The following is a 16,181-nucleotide window of genomic DNA, read 5'->3' as shown; positions in this document are numbered from 1 at the left end:
AGTGGAGACTGTGTCTGGAGGGGTAAACCGAGAAAACACGGCACGGAAGGTTTAGACCAAATCGCAGCTTGTAATCTAGCGGTCCCTGGGTCTGCCTCCAGCCCATAGTCAGGGTCTCTTGCCCCCTCTCGTGAGTTTTAAACTATTAATTGATTGCTAATATTTTAAACTCAGAAAATGTCACGTTAGAACCTAGTTTTGTGCTGCTCTTAGAAAAGAAAGTGTCAGAAGGTCTGGCAACATGGGACCCTATTGCTATCTGGCAACAGTAGTTTGGAGTTGAGTAGTGGTGGTGGGAAAACTCAAATTGGAGGGTAAACTCTCTTGTTTGCCACAGTCCCCACCCCTCCTTAATGTCTTAGGCTGACTCTCTTCATTGTAATTTTTTTTTTAATTTTTTAAAAAATTATTTATTTATTTTTGAGAGAGAAAGAGAGAGAGTGCGAGTAGAAGAGGAACAGAGAGAGAGGGAGACACAAAATCCAAAGCAGGCTCCAGGCTCTGAGCTGTCAGCACAGAGCCCAACACGGTGCCCGAATCCATGGACGGTGAGATCATGACCTGAGCCAAAGTCGGACGCTCAACCGACTGAGCCACCCAGGTGCCCCAAGACTCTCTTCATTTTATTTATTTATTTTTAAATTTTTTGATGTTTATCATTTATTTTTGAGAGAGAGAGAGACAGACTGAGAGTGGGGGAGGGGCAGAGAGAGAGGGAGACACAGAATGTGAAGCAGGCTCCAGGCTCTGAGCTGTCAGCACAGAGCCCGATGCGGGGCTCGAACTCACGGACCATGAGAATGACCTGAGCCAAAAACGGATGCTTAACCAACTGAGCCACCCGCGTGCCCCAAGACTCTCTTCACTTTAAAACACAGATTTTTAGAAGCACCTGGGTGGCTCAGTCAGTTAAGTGTCCGACTTCGGGCCGGGTCATGATCTCATGGTTCATGGGTTCAAGCCCTGAGTCGGGCTCACTGCTCTGTCAGCACAGAGCCGAGAGCCTGTTTTGGATTCTGTGTCTCCTTCTGTCTCTCTCTGCCCCTCCCCCACTTGTATTCTCTCTCTCTCTCTCTCTCTCTCTCTCTCTCTCTCTCTGTCTCTCTCAAAAATAAACATTTTTTAAAAATTTTAAAAATAAAAACACAGGTTTTTAAAACAGAGTACAAAAAAGGAAGATAATATATCCCCTTAATAAATGTTATACTGATTACATTTCGCGAGGATACTATTTGGGAGACATTAGGTTGAATAAAACATCCGATCAAAGTAAATTTCAGTTTTTTATGTGGCTACTAGAAAATGTCTCATTATATACTCGGCCCACATTCTGTTTCTGTTGGATACTATTATCTGTTTGGTAAGACTTTAGCCACCTCCCCACATTCTCAGACCGAGGGGGTGGTGGCAACATTCTATGCCCACAGGCTGTACAACTCAACGACTCCCGTGTTCCATGGACTACTGATTCTGACTCTGGACCTGAAGGCTCACCACTTCCTCTTCCTGTTCTGTCTTATGGTTCTGAATCTTCCACCCAGAAATTCCCCCCAACAAAGCTGCTTCTATTTCTGATGATTCAGAAGACACTTCTGGATGTAGGATGTGGAGCCAGGCCAGCTTTACAGAGGCAGAAGTGACTGCCTACATGTGCTGAGAAGAGCCAAAAATATCTTCTGCCCCTTCCCCCGCTGCACCACCGAACTCCCAGATCTTACGTATTCCTCAGAGGCCTTCAGGAAATGGTCAACATGGTCCTTTAACCGATCGGCTGTCCGGTCTCAGCACACAAACTGGGCGAATGCCGGGGTCTTCCGGGATGGCTCCCCTCGGACCAGCACGATGCCCTGAAATTTCCTGTGCGAGGGGGATCCAGGCTAGGGATCTGACTTGTGGGCATCACAGAGGCCTGTATTATCAGTGAGGTCTGAGCAGCCTGGGGCTCACGGAGGCCGAGCTGTCAGCCCAGGTCTGAGAAAGCAGGGCAGGAGTATTTGGCTGTTATGCCCTGGGTGCTTTGCATACATTATTTCATTGAATCCTCAAAGAATCCTAAGAAGTAGGTAGGAGTAGTCTCACGAGAGCAGAGTCCACACAAGTTCAGAGAAGGACAGTTTTCTTGTCCAAGGTCGCACAGCACAGGAAGTGCAAAGCTGGCATTCAAGTGCAGACCGACTACCGTCAGCCCGGGGCCCCTGCGGTTCGGAGGGACCCTCAGACGGCTCCCTACGTCAGCCCCACGGAGGCTTTCTGCAGAGGTTGTGAGTCGAGAGCCCTCTTGCTGGCTTCGGCCCACGGACCTGTTAAGGTTGGTCCGCACAACGGTCTTTTCTTTTTCTTTTTTTAATGCTGGCTTGAAAAACTTGGAGACTTTTACGCCCAAAATGGGAATGACGGGCATCTTCGGAAACATTGGGAAATCTGGTCATGTTGGGCCTTTGTTCAAGGGACCGGAGCAGGGTAGAAGCTGTCCTTTCCGAAAGGGTCTACACGCGGCAGCTCACTTCTGTTTCCGTGTGTTCTGCTCTGCCCCTTAGCTGGCCGGCCTCCGCACGTGCATGTGTTTCCTGCTCCCTGCCTGCTCTGTGCGCTCCATGTTTGGTGCCCGGCCTGAGTCCCTGGAGGGGCTCGTGGTCTGGGAAGGGTGTCAGGCCCTCCGAGGGCCACAGGTGTCTCATTCACTTGTGTGACTATGAGAATGTCACTTCCCCTATCCGGGCCACAGAACAGCCCCCTTCAGACCTGAGCAAGTGGCCGAGGCAACGTGTCCTTATAAAGGAAAATGTGGGGGAGTCTGGAATACGGCTTCACTGGCCCATCCCGTGGGGGTGGAGGCCTGGGGGCGCAGGGGAGGCCTCCCTGGAGGAGGCAGCCTGCTGGCAGTGATGGAGGACAAAGACGCTGGGGGGCGAAGTGTCTGCTTCCGGGCAAGGACTGGCTCTCAGGACAGCCCAGAAGTGTATCTGCCAGACAATGTCTACAGCAGAGCACGTATACAGAGACCTCACACTTATTAAGTGCCTACTGTTTGCAGTTTCGGGTGCATCTGAAGGTAACCATGAGTCTTGTGAATCCTTCCCTCCACACCAGTAGAGCAGAGTGGTCGACCAGTAGACTCTGGAGCAGGACCATTGGGTATAAATCATGGTTCTACCCCTTCCTGGCTGAGTGGCTTGGTTAAGGGAGTTAATTCTTCGGGGCTCGTTTTCTGAACTGAAGAATGAGATAACTTACCAAAAGGGTTGTCGGAAATAAGGATTCAGGGGATTCAAACAGAACTATCGAGGAGCCTGATGCTTAGTAAGTGCTCAGTAAATGTTAACGGTTACTATTGTTGCTCCCTCTTAAGAGGAGGCAACTGAACCAGAGAGATGAGGTCACCTGCTCAAGGTCGCGCAGATAGGGAGGGACAGAGCTGTGACTTGAAGCCAGGTGCATGTCAGGCTAAAGACAGAAGGCCAGCTGGAGAGGGGACCAGCTGAGTGGAGAGCCACTATGCTTGGAAAAGAGTCTCAGCCAAGGTGCCAGTGTCTCTGGTGGGTTCCCACCACGCAGAGTTGGGGATCGGGTCCTCTTGGGGCACACAGCTGTGGAGGGTGAGGGCAAGGCAAAGCCAAACAGGGCTCAAGTCCTGCTGTTGCCACTGCTGAGCGGTGTGGCTTCTCTGAGCCCCGGTTTCTTCCTGTGCGAAGTGAGAGCAGTTCCACCTTCCTGCTATCAGGATTACAGACATCGCTTGGAAAAGGCTCTTTCCTCCCACACCTTCTACCCACTCCCGCCTGCCAGAAGAGGAGGAAGCAGCTTGCCCGGCCCTCCGGGAGGTGGGCCCAGGCGGGGCGGGACAAGGTGACCAGGAGGGTTTAATTACAGGCCAAAAAGCAGAAGCACCAGGGTCTCCTAAGTTCTGGAGAATGCAGCTCCCCCCACTTCCTCTCCACCTGCCCATCGCTGCCTGAGCCCGCCCGCCCGGATCCACAGCTATTCAGGAAGCATGAAAACCGCCGAGCACCTCGCCAGGACCGGGTAGGTCTGGGGACCCTGGACTCTGGGACCACAGGCAAGAAAACGGCAGTCGGGCATGGTGGGTGCGGGCTTCGGCCCCAAGCTCTGCCATTCCCTGGCCGTGTGACTTTGGGTAAATCTCCACCCCTCCGGACCTCGGTTTCCCCAGCTGTGAACGAGAGTCGCGATAACGACTCTCATTGTAAGAATTGACCGAGAAAACGCACGCACAGCGCTTGCCATCACGCTCAGCTCGGAGTACGCGCGCACAGCAAGCAGGTGCTCCTTGCACAGTAGGAGGAGGTTTAGTCCTAAATTGAGATGCCCTCCGGGGCTAGAAAGGCCACAATTCGTCTTCTCTAACTGCCAGTGGGTCCGTGGTGCTGCCCAGCTTGTAGCAGTTCCCGGGTTCGTCTACCCTCCCAACCTCCCGGCCCGCTATTTTCTACCCTCTCCTTCTTCTTCAGGCCTGCCCTGCACGGCCTCGTCCAGTACGCTCTCCATCCGTGCGGACCTCGCTTTCCTGCTACCCTGAGCAAACAGAAGCAGTCACACCACAGCTGACACCCGCTGCACGCAGACACCATTCTAGACGCTTGTGGCGTATCAGGGACACCAAGGAGCCACTCGCTGCCCCGGTGGCACGGAGCTCCAGTGACAGATCACAGCCGATGCAGTACTTACTACGTTCCAGACACAGAGTGGCCCTCTGAGGTCCTACTTCACGGCACCATTTTACAGACATGAGTCCCATTGTGTATGCAAATGAGAAAACTGAGGCCCGGAGGGATTAGAAACCTTGACCAAGGTCACACGGACCGTGAGTAGTGAGGCGAGGATTTGGACCCAGGCAGTCTGGAGGCCACGCCCTTAATCATTGCTCCTTTCCGTGTCGGAGGAACTGAGATGTACGTGCCCACACTTTGCCCGTCCATTCACGGTCATCTGAGCCCGTGTCCTCTGCCTTCCCATCTGCTACATGGGATGACCACCCTGCTCTTTTCTGAGACCCGCCCTCAGATTTTGTGCTGTCGATCATACCCCCCTGCCCCCACCTGTGAGCCTCCCTTTGTCCACGCCCCCTCTTGATTGGCAAACCTGCTAGAGTCTCTCCCATCCGTGTCCCGTCCCCACCATCGGCCACGGCACCATTTCTGTGCCCCTTTATTGCAAAAACGAGTCAAAAGAGTTGTCGGGACTTGGGTCTCACATTCTTCTCCTTCCAGTCTCTCCTGGGCCCACTCTAGTTGGGTTTTGGCCCAAGGTGCCACCAAGCTACCCTTGGGCTGTCTCCAGGGACCTCCTCCACATGGCGAAATCCAATGGTCATTCCTCAGCCCTTGGCCTTGTTGACCCTTCAGCAGCACCTGACCTATGTGGTCGCCCCCCTCTTCTTGGAACATTTTACTTGCTTGGCTTCCCAGACACCACATCACCTTGGCTTCTCGGCCTCCTTCTCGCCTCCAACCTGTTCACCCTGGAGTGCGAGGGCTCAGTCCTTGAGTCTCTGTCCTCCCCGCTTAACACACTGTCCTGAGGAGTCGGCTCCTGCCCCCTGGCTTCAAGTGTCATCTATAAATCAACGACTTCATATCTCATTTATTTCCCGTCTCTGGAAACGACGCCTCGGTGTTGCAGTCGCTCAGGCATCAAACCCCATGGTCATCCTCCACTCCCTCCTCCTCCTCACTCCCCCAGCCAATCAGACGGCCAGTTGTAGTGGTTCTTCCAGCAGAACGTACCCAGAACCCAACCTCTTTTGACTACACCTCGGCCGTCATCTTTAATGTGGGCTGGATGAGGGCGGGGACTCTTGTCCGTTTCATTCATTCCTGTTTCTCCAATGGCGAGCACACAGTAGTTGCTTGCTGAATATTTTTTTTTAATTTTAAACATTTATTTATTATTAAGAGACAGAGAGAGACAGAGCATGAGCGGGGGAGGGGCAGAGAGAGGGAGACACAGAATCTGAAGCAAGCTCCAGGCTCTGAGCTGTCAGCACAGAGCCCGACGCGGGGCTCGAACTCACTGACCGCGAGATTATGACCTGAGCCGAAGTCGGACGCTTAACCGACTGAGCCACCCAGGCGCCCCTGAATAGTTTTGAATGAATAAATATAAGGACAGCAGAGTAGAAAAGTTCCTGAGTGGCCAACGGATCCACGCTCCTGCCCCTCCAAATTATAGAGGAGATCTTGAGGCCCGTGGAGAAGGGATCACACAACAGGCCAGCAAGACTGTGAATTCAAGTAAAATAGTATGTCTCTCTCCCCATGTTTTTTTCCTTTTTCTTATTCTCTCTCCTCTGCACTTCTCTCTCTGCGGCTCTTTCATTCCCCGGGGCCGGGTACCCTCGCCAAACCGGAATGGTGGACACAGGCAGCCCAGACATTCACCCTCACCTCCCCAGAAACTGCACGGAAACTGGGCGCCTCCCAACAACTCCAGTGGGAATAGCCCTAGGGCAGGCTCTGACTGGTTCGGGGCAGGTGGTGGGGGTTTAGGGGTAGCCACGGGGGAAGGGTGCCGAGCCCTGTGGATAAGGGGTGGAGCCTGTGAGCAATCGAAGGGTTTTGTGGATCAGGGGCCTTGGGCAGACAGCCAACCCCTCGTCCTCCTGAAAGACGTCCCCCCAATTTCCTTGTGTGCAGGTGGAGGGTCTGGCACTTGGGGCTCCGCAAGGCCCTTGTCCCACTGCAGGCTGCCTGGGTCGCCTTCTCTCAGCCTGTCCCAACCAGCTGTGGCCAGCTGCTAACCCAGCTCCTCCTGTGCGTTTGCCCGGCCGTTGCTGCTGCGGGTCTGACACACCGCTGGCTCGTGTCCTCGCTGCTTTACCCTCCGGGACCCTCAGCCACAGTGGCCACTGTCTGCGGCCTCCTGGTCTTCCTGGTCCTGGGCTTGGTGCCCCCCGCGCGCTGCCTGTTTGCACTCAGCGTCCCCACCCTGAGCACGGAGCAGGGCCGCCGCCTGCTCCTGTCCTGGAGCACCGCCACCCTGGCCGTCGCCGTGGTGCCCAACGTCTTGGCCAACGTGGGCGCGGCCGGGCAGGTGCTGAGATGTGTCACAGAGGGCTCCCTGGAAAGCCTGCTCAACACCACTCACCAGCTGCACACAGCGTCCGGGGCTCTGGGCCCCGCTGGCCAAGCAGGCGGCCGGGGCTTGACCCTCCAGGCCCAGGGCAACGGCTCTGTATTCCTGCTTCACATGCTCAGGGTCACTCAGCAGGTGCTGGAGGACTTCTCTGGTCTGGAGTCCCTGGTCCGGGCGGCCGTGCTGGGGACCCAGCAGGTGGTCGCGGGGCTCTTTGTGCTGGGCCTCCTCGTGGACTCCGGCTGGTACCTCCACCGCTACCTGACGGACCTGCGGTTTGACAATATCTACGCCACACGACAACTGGCTTTGCAGCTGGCCGAGGCCCAGGCCACACACCTGGTGGCCTCCCCCCCAGCCTGGCTGCTCTGGGCCGCCCGGCCGAGGCTGTCCCAGGGGGAGCTGCTGAGCTGTCTCCTGAGGCTGGGACTGCTCACCCTGCCCCTGATGGCCACAGCTGTGATGGTGGCTACAGACCACGTGGCCTTTCTCCTGGCTCAGGCAGCCGTGGACTGGGCGCAGAAACTGCCTGCCGTGCCCACCACGCTCACGGTCAAGTATGATGTAAGTAGGGTGATGGGAAGAGAGGACTAGAGTCCTCTAGGAAGCCCCCTCGGAAGGGCTAGGGTGTGTTAACCATTTGATCTGCAACTGAATTTTATTTGCCTTCGAGTCCCAGCCCTTGGAGAAGCTACGGGAACCTGGGGCATTCACAGGCTCCTGTAAGTCCCACCGCAGCCTGATGCGCTGGGTTCTATTTTCACCCCGAGTACAGGAGAGGACACAGATACCCAGAGGCTTTAAAATAATTCGATGCTTGGGGCGCCTGGGTGGCTCAGTCGGTTGAGCGTCCGACTTCGGCTCAGGTCATGATCTCTCAGTCCGTGAGCTTGAGCCCCGCATCGGCTCTGTGCCGACAGCTCGGAGCCCGGAGCCTGCTTCGGATTCTGTGTCTCCCTCTTTCTCTGCCCCTCCCCTGTTCATGCTCTCTCTCTCTGTGTCTCAAAAATAAATAAAATGTTAAAAAAAATTAAAAAAAAATTAATTCGATGCCCAAGGTCACTCTTTTCCTACGTGGCAGCAAGTCTTAGTCTCTTTTTCCTCACTTGTACAAAGTGGATCAGTCCCCCTCACCCCACAAGGTTATTGTGAGTCTTAAGTGGTAGTTTGTAAAAGTACCCAGGCACTCCTGGCCACACAGGAGGGGGTTGATAAATAGCGGCTATCATTAAAAGCTGACATCTGTATGTATCAGACTGTATATATTGAATGATCTAGGCCAGGAGTCCGCCAACTACGGCCCGCGGGCCAAACTCTGCTGGCTTCCCGTTTTTGTAAATTAAGTTTTATTGGAACATAACCATGCCATTTGTTTACGTGTTTGCTGTGGCTTTTCAACAAAGTTGATAGTTGAATCAAGGACTGTATGATCTGTGTATGATCTAAAATAGTTACCATTTTAGTAGTGACATATAAAATATTTACCATCTGTGTTCCATTGGATATATTTATTATCCGATCAAGATTTGTGGTTTTCAATCTTTTGCCAAAAATCTTTTTTTTTTTTTTTTAATGATGAGATCTCACACAAAACTCCACTGCATAAAACCAAAGTTCAGACTCTGAGTGAATAATATTAATGGCTAATATTTAGTAAGTACTTATTATATCCTAAGAAAGTGCTTTCTCAAACTGCATGAAATCAATTTAATCAACTTGGGAGGTTATGGCCACTTTTTTTTTAATGAAATCAAATAGACTAGAAATTTATGACACTATATTGTAAAGGATAAGGTTAAGGTTTTGTTTTTATGACATTTTTCTCTGATCACAATACAATCTGTGCTTGGAAGGTGCTGTGAAACACGTTTCATATGGGAAGGGGGGGGTCACAGTAAAGAAATGTATCAGGCATTGTCCCGAGGGTGGCACCTGATTTACCTTATCTCATCAAATCCAAGATGTCATTGATTGCAAATCACATGATCATTTTTATGTGTCATTAGGAAAGAAAATGCTGCCAATCAAACCAAGACGCAATGCCTTCTTATCATTTAGAATTAAAAAATATATACTTCTTATTTATTTTGAGAGAGAGGGAGAGTGGGGGTGGGGCAGAGAGAGACAGAATCCCAAGCTCGATCCCAAGAACCATGAGATCGTGACCTGAGCCGAAAAGAGTCGGATGCTTAACCCACTGAGCCACTCAGGCGCCTCTTATCATTTAGAATTTTAATTGTATTCATATAAAATAGTTCACTTCTCATTTCACATAGACTTATCTTATCTTTCTCAGGTATGGAAAAAAAGAAAAACGGTGGATGCGTTTTGTGACGTTTTCCTAAAACGTCCTTCCATTCAAGCCTGACTCCTCTGAATGGCTCTACTTGAGTTCTCAGCGTCTGTGGGTTTTCACCCAATATTACCGGCCTCTGTGCCTTCGAGAGCTGGTGATGCCCCGCCATCATTTCCAGCATTTTCCTCCAAGCTGCAGACGCCCACTCTGCAAGCTTTCTTGCTGGCACCCTCTGGCCCTCTCACAAAGCGTGAAATGGCACAACTGTGGAATGGGGTTACAAATCCCATTGCTTGAAAGACACATCTTGATCTCAAAGAGGTTAAAATGTGGGGGGAGAGATGAATCCCCAAACCGACGAAATGTGATAGCTCACTGTGCCTGGCCGAGAAGTTGGCCCTGGGCAGACCAGGATCCAACCCAAGAAGTCTGGCTCCAAAGGTCAGATGGTTAACCTCTGACCTCCCTGCCTCCCCCTGCTGTGCTCCAACATACCCCAAGGGAATTGTAGAGCTTAGGAATAGGCTCAGGGTGTTGGCACTCCCCTTGGCTGGGACTGATTCCTGGGCTGGCCACATGTAACACTAGGGGACCTTAGATTTCCCATCTTTTGTCTTTTTTTTTTTTTTAGTGTTTATTTATTTTTTAAAGACAGAGCACGAGTGGGGGAGGGGCAGAGAGAGAGCGAGACACAGAATCCGAAGCAGGCTCCAGGCTAGGAGCCCTCAGCACAGAGCCCGATGCGGGGCTCGAACCCACAAACCCGGAGATCATGACCTGAGCCGAAGTGGACGCCCAACTGTCTGAGTCACCCGGGCGCCCCAGGGTTCCCATCTTTTCAGCAAGGCTCGTTCTGGGCTCAAGCTCATAGGATTGCCCATATTTGATGAAAAAGACGTCTAAAATATTCACTAAAGGGCTTAGCAAAGAGTAAATGACCAAAGCACCCGTTTAGTATTCTGCTCAGAAAGTAATAATGAAAACAGCATTTGTACGGTGCTTTTTGTTTGTCAAAAAGCCTGCCTCAGACTCCCCATCTCATCAGGCCGTCCTCCACCCCCAGGAGGCTGCCTTAGTTCTGCGCCCATTTTGCAGATGAGGACAAGCCTGCACGAGTGGCGGGAGACAGGGGATTGCTGGAGCGTCTGTTGACTTGGCCTTTTTCTCCTCTTTCGAGGCCACGTACACGGTCCTAGGTTTCGTCCCCTTTCTCTTCAACCAGCCGCCTCCGGAGAGCCCCTTCCTCTCTGCTCACAGGTCCTTCCAGTGGGAGCTCCGCCTCACCTCCCAGGGCTGCCGGCTGCTGCCCGCCCAGCGCCCCCACGCGGCCGCCCCCCTGGCTGCCGGCGCCCTGCAGTTGGCGGCCTGCGCCACCGTCCTGCTGGAGACCTACGCCCGGCGCCTGCGGCACACCGTCGCCGCTTCCTTCTTCTCGGCCCAGGAGGCCAGGAGGGCCCGCCACCTTCACGCCCGACTCCAGCGCAGATACGACAGGCGCCGAGGCCAGCAGCTGCCCCCGGAGACCCCCTCCTGCTCCTGACACCCGGGCCTGCCAGCACCCGGCCCGGCATGTAAGGCAGAAGGGAAGCAGCGCGGGAGCCGCACAGACCTTGGTCCTTGCTGTGTGACCTTGGGTGGATTGCTTCGCCTCTCTGAGCCTCAGTTTCTATGCCTGCATAATGACTGCATAATAATAACCCATGTGACCTACTTTCCACGGAGGGGGGGCGGGGGAATGTGGGAAGGGAGGAATTCAATACTGGGGCGTAAAAAGGCCTCGAGAAGCAGTAAAGCATTCTGCACAGTGACCCACGAGGGAGTGCAGAGACAGCCCCAGGTTCCTCCAGACCAGCTGGGGATCAGTGAAGGCTCTCACCTGCATCAGGGGCCTCCGACTGGCAGATGGAAACTTTGCCTAGCGAGATGTGCCCAAATGCTCCCGGAACTTATTTATATGTCCCCCGAATCTTCTGAGGTTTAGCAGCCTAACATTTTCTTGATTTTCTAAATGAAGTATTTATTAAATCCTAAGTTAGATTATGTTACTCCTTTGTTTCAAAATCCTTTGGGGATTTCCCGACCAGGCTTGCCAGCGTTTAGCAAATAAAAATACATGATACCTGGGTCCATTTGAATTTCAGACAAATAACAAATACGGGTTTAGTGTAAGTACGTCCTTGGGACTTTCTTATACTGAACATACTTGTACTAAGCCTGCATTTGCTGCTTATCTGAAATTCAAATTGAACCGAGTTATCCATATTTTATCTGGCAACTGTATCCCCATCCAGGTTCTAGTAAACCCCCAGCTCCCTCCCCTGTGGGCTTGGTATTATTCCCTGTTTTCCCCTCCAGGTCATTCTCTGCCCTTCTCTTTCCCAGGAATCAAAACTCCGTGAATTGCATCACCCCGGCTCCCTTGGCCTCTGACTTCTAGTCGGGCTCAGCCAGTGGGAGTCACTGGCAGGCCATCCAGAGGGAGAGAGGAGAGAGATGTCAGGGTATTCATTCCTGCAGCCCTCTGGGCTGTTTGGCAGGGACGGCATTCCATTACCAGCAGCCACAGCTCCTGTCTGGCTGGGGGGCCCCTCTTCCGTGGCTAGAGATCCCCCTGGGTTCTGAAGGGGTACAGCTTCCAGGGTTGCTGGTTTCTGAAGGCCTCGCCATCCTTCTTCCCTTTACCAAGTCCCCGCCTCTGTACCTTCCTCAAACTCTCTTTAGTTTCTCCCTTTGAGACCACCGACGCTTTCCTGCCAGGAAATTGATGTGCCCTGGGTCACAAAGCCCTGCTCAAGCCAGCCTCTCCCTCCCTCCCTCTGCCCCCCGGCTGCCTGGACTTCAGCTCCTCAGACACACCAGGCTGGCTTGCACCTCAGGGCAATGCCCTTGCTGTTCCCACATCCTGGAACACGCTTCCTTCACGTCTTGGCATGGACCGTTTCTTTGCATCCTTTGGGGATTGGCTCAAACGTCACCTCCTCGGGAAAGCCCTCCCTGACCACTCTACCTAATATTGCCTTATCCCAGCCAGTTTCACTCCATCACAGGAGTGGGCGCTTGCTCATCTGTGAGCCAATTCTGGCCTGCTGCCTTGTTTCGTGACCAGAATTTTATTGGAACATTGCCACACCCATTAGTTTGAGTACTGTCTCTGGCTGCTTCTGCTCTGATGGCAGATTTGAGCAGTCGAGATGGGGACTGCATGGCTCACAAAGTCGGAAATATGTACTATCTGGCTCTTTAACTAAAAGGTTTGCTGACCCCTGATCTATCATATCAAATTGTTTCCTCTTCTCCATAAATACCCTCATCGATATTCTTTACTATCTTACGTATCCGTTTAGAGATTTAGCTACTTCCTTGTTTGTTCCTTGCCGTGTGTTTCATGTCGCCCCGCAAGACTGTAAACACCGCACGATGTGTCTGGTCCTCCACGGTATTTCCAGTTCCTAACGCAGTGCCTGGTGCAGAGTAAGCACTCGGTAAAAATCAGTTCAACGACCAGGTATCTGGAGGTGGGACTGCGCCGCCCCCTCTGGTCTCAGCTCCTTTTCCTGAAGATTTGGGGCTTGCAGCAGGGAATGGTCAGGCCCTGGAGGCAGCCCGCGTTGCACCAAAATTTGTGGCCAAAGGGGAAATGGACAAAGCAGTTGAGAAAGAGTTCCCCAGGCAAGTGTTTGGACTTAAACAGCCAGCGTGCGCTGTGAGTCACCAACCGGGGTTAGCTGAGCCCCACTCTTGCCATTATGCCACCCACTCCCCAAAGGGAGTTGTGCTCATCACTGAGGGCCATCGTTGGCCTCACGCGACACCCTGCCTCACCGCGGCTCCGTTCCCACAAAGCTGCCTCGTGGCTTATTTAGGCAGTGGCTCACCCACATGTTTTTTTTTTTAAATTGCACAACTAATCCGTGAATCCTCGTCCTTACAAAAATTAGAGCGGTACAGATAATAATAGCTAGAGTCTGTTGGGTGCTTATGATGTGCTGGGAGCGTGCACAGAGATGCCCACAATCCGCTCTCGCGAGTCGGCGTGGGCGGGCTCTAACATGCCGTTAGATGTGCCCCAAACTCTGTGAAAAGCTTGGTGTACATAACCTTATTTAAACCTCACAAAAGTATATGAGATAGATGGTATTATTCTTATCCTTCTTTTAGAGGTGGAGAAACCACATTCAGAAAGGTTCGGTGTTTTGCACAAAGTCACACAGCTAGTAAGCTGCAGAGACAGAATTTAAATACAGGTAGTCTGGCTTCCAGAGCCCCCCTTCTATACCAAAAGCTCTCTGAGGCAGGCAAAGGGGTCATCATTATGCCCATTTTACAGATAAGAAACCTGAGGTTCAGAGAGGATTATGGGATTTTCCCCGAGTCATAAATGCTAATGTTGACCTTTCTCCTACCCAGGGAAGAATCCAAACTTCAAAGAGGAGAGTTGAGGAAGGGGGAGTGCTAATTTCCCTTGACCCCAGCAGTGGGGAGCCCTGGGGTCTCAGGGTTGGAAACTTGGCAACATCAGAAGCTCTCTGCTGGTTGCCACAGGCCCAGCTTTGGGGATGCGCAGCCAAGAGGGAAAGGTTCCAGGTGAGAAGTTCAAGGCCCCTGCTGCTCCCTCTCACTGCCCACCTGGAAATGCCCACGTGACCCTGGAAATGAGTTCGAGCGCTGACTTCCAATCCCCACTCTGAAACTTGCTGGCTCCATTATTAAGAGGAAGGAAAACAAAATCAAAATATCTCTACACTGGGAGACAGAGTCCCTGACCTCTAATCTCTTCAATTAACACCCACCTTGTTGTAGGGTAGGTGTTCTTGGTTATTTACGGCTGTGAAGCAAACTACCCCCAAAGCTAGGGACCTAAAACAAAGATCTATCATTAGCTCACAAAGTCCTGTGGGTTAACTGCCCTCTCGCTTATGGTTTCTTGCATGGGTGCAGGTGGAGGGGGACAGGGGCTGGGGCCATTTCCAATGGCCTCTGCACTCATTGTCTGGGGCCACGGGGCTCCTTAGGTGTCCTGGACAGAGCATCCTTGAACATCTTACCGGAAAATTGGGGCTCTGGGGGGCCAGAAGCAGCATCTGCCAGGCCAGTTAGGAGCCGCTCTGGAACCGGCCAGCATCGCTTCTACCAAAAGAATCCCAGACTAGAGGGAGTGGAGAAATGGACCCCGCCTCTTGACTCTTGCAAAAGAGTAAGTGGGACACCTCCCTGCGGCACCCTTGGAAAACCCAGTCCCCTACTGCGGAGCAGGGGAAGCCAGGGGACCCCTCTGGCTTTCAAAGAGCAGAAGCTTTCCTGAATTCGGCTGGCAAGGACTGTCGGGGGGGAGGCTGTCTATCCACTTGCATTCTCCAGATGCTACTCCGGGCAAAAAGGGAAGGACAAATGGCGATAATCTCTGTAACATGGCAATGTTATTTTGAGTCAGCCAGAGACACGTGCAAATCTCAGCTCTCATGGGGTGATTTTGAGACACCCCATCGCCTCTTCGGGCCCCTGTCTCTTCACTCGCCGTCTGAAGGAAGCCAAGGTGGTGGAAGCAGTCTGGGAAGCTGCAGGACCACAGACCCACCCCGGGCCCGAGGCGGGGGCTTCCTCAGGCAGCGAAAACCGAGACAGGAAAAGGGTTTCCTCTTGGTCACAGCACTGCCACCATCTGGCGGCAGAGGGCGCCCGTGCACACGGCCAACGCGTGCCCCGCGGGCGGCGGCCACAGGGGTTCCCAGGCACCTGGGGGCAACGTCACCCAGCCTGCTTCCTCTGTAGGTGCTTGGAGCAGACCTCGTCTGGGAGCTCTTCCCTGACACTGGCGTGGATGGGTGCTCCCCATTTCCTTCACCCGAGGTGGGAAGCACAGGAGGTGAGAAAGCAGCGTAGAGCATGAAATTTAAGGAGGCACGCACTGAGGGTCACGTGTCTGTAGGATCTCTCTGTCTCTCTCCGTCTCTGTCTCTTTCCCTCTCTCCCTCCCCCTCCCTCTAGAACTGGTTACAGAAGATTACAACCTTCCCAGAAGCGCCCCCACCAGCAGCCATTCATGACTCATTAACTAGAATTAGCCACTTGTGCATTCCAGCCCAGTCACTGGTGAAGGGTTGGGATTACGAAGACTGGGTGAGATGTTTTTCACATGGTGGGTCACCAACTGTGGATCAGGAACCAGATTAGCAGATTGTAACCAGTATTTCTTAAAAAAAAAAAAAAAAAAAATGAAATAGACTAGGAAAAACCAGCATACATTGCTATAGCAAGCATAAGCATAATTTTGTAGACCTTGTTTCACTGTGTGTGTGTGTGTGTGTGTGTGTGTGTGTGTGTGCTGGGATGCTATATGAAATGTATTTTTTTGTGTGTGGGTACTGGGAGAAAAAGAAAACTGGTGTCTTACATTAATTGTTTGGAATGGGGTTGGTGATGAGCCAGAATGACCTTTCCAGTGGCTCTGCTGACGTGTCACTTTCTTGGGGACGCATTCCCTGAATCCTGTACCCAAGCCTCACTGCAGACTAGACATGGCACTCCAACACACATTGTCATAATAGCTTCAAAACTCTTACGGTGGGGCGCCTGGGTGGCTCAGTCGGTTAAGCATCCAACTTCGGCTCCGGTCATGATCTCACGGTTCGTGGGTCCGAGCCCCGCGTCGGGCTCTGTGCTGACAGCTCAGAGCCTGGAGCCTGCTTTGCATTCTGTGTCTCGCTTCACCACTTCACCTCAGTTTCCCCATCTGCAAAATGGGAGCGGTCGTGCCCACTCTGCCTAATTCCCAGAGCTGACCATTCATCCCAGT

At 52.6% G+C, this 16,181-nt stretch overlaps 1 protein-coding gene across 1 annotated transcript; it reads left to right on the top strand.

Annotated features, from left to right (window-relative positions):
• The first annotated feature begins 541 nt into the window (after positions 1-541).
• OCSTAMP (osteoclast stimulatory transmembrane protein) lies at positions 542-11,404 on the top strand. The gene is given in 3 exon segments (XM_081795136.1): positions 542-548; positions 6,572-7,656; positions 10,566-11,404. Coding segments are annotated over 3 exon segments (1,896 nt in total). The 3' UTR covers positions 11,370-11,404.
• Positions 11,405-16,181: the final 4,777 nt, after the last annotated feature.

This window comes from Panthera onca, chromosome A3 (assembly GCF_046562875.1).
Source record: "Panthera onca isolate mPanOnc1 chromosome A3, mPanOnc1 haplotype 2, whole genome shotgun sequence".
Classification (NCBI taxonomy): Eukaryota; Metazoa; Chordata; class Mammalia; order Carnivora; family Felidae; genus Panthera; species Panthera onca.
Note: the sequence above shows the minus strand (reverse complement) of the source record. Positions and strands in the feature narration are given on the sequence as shown.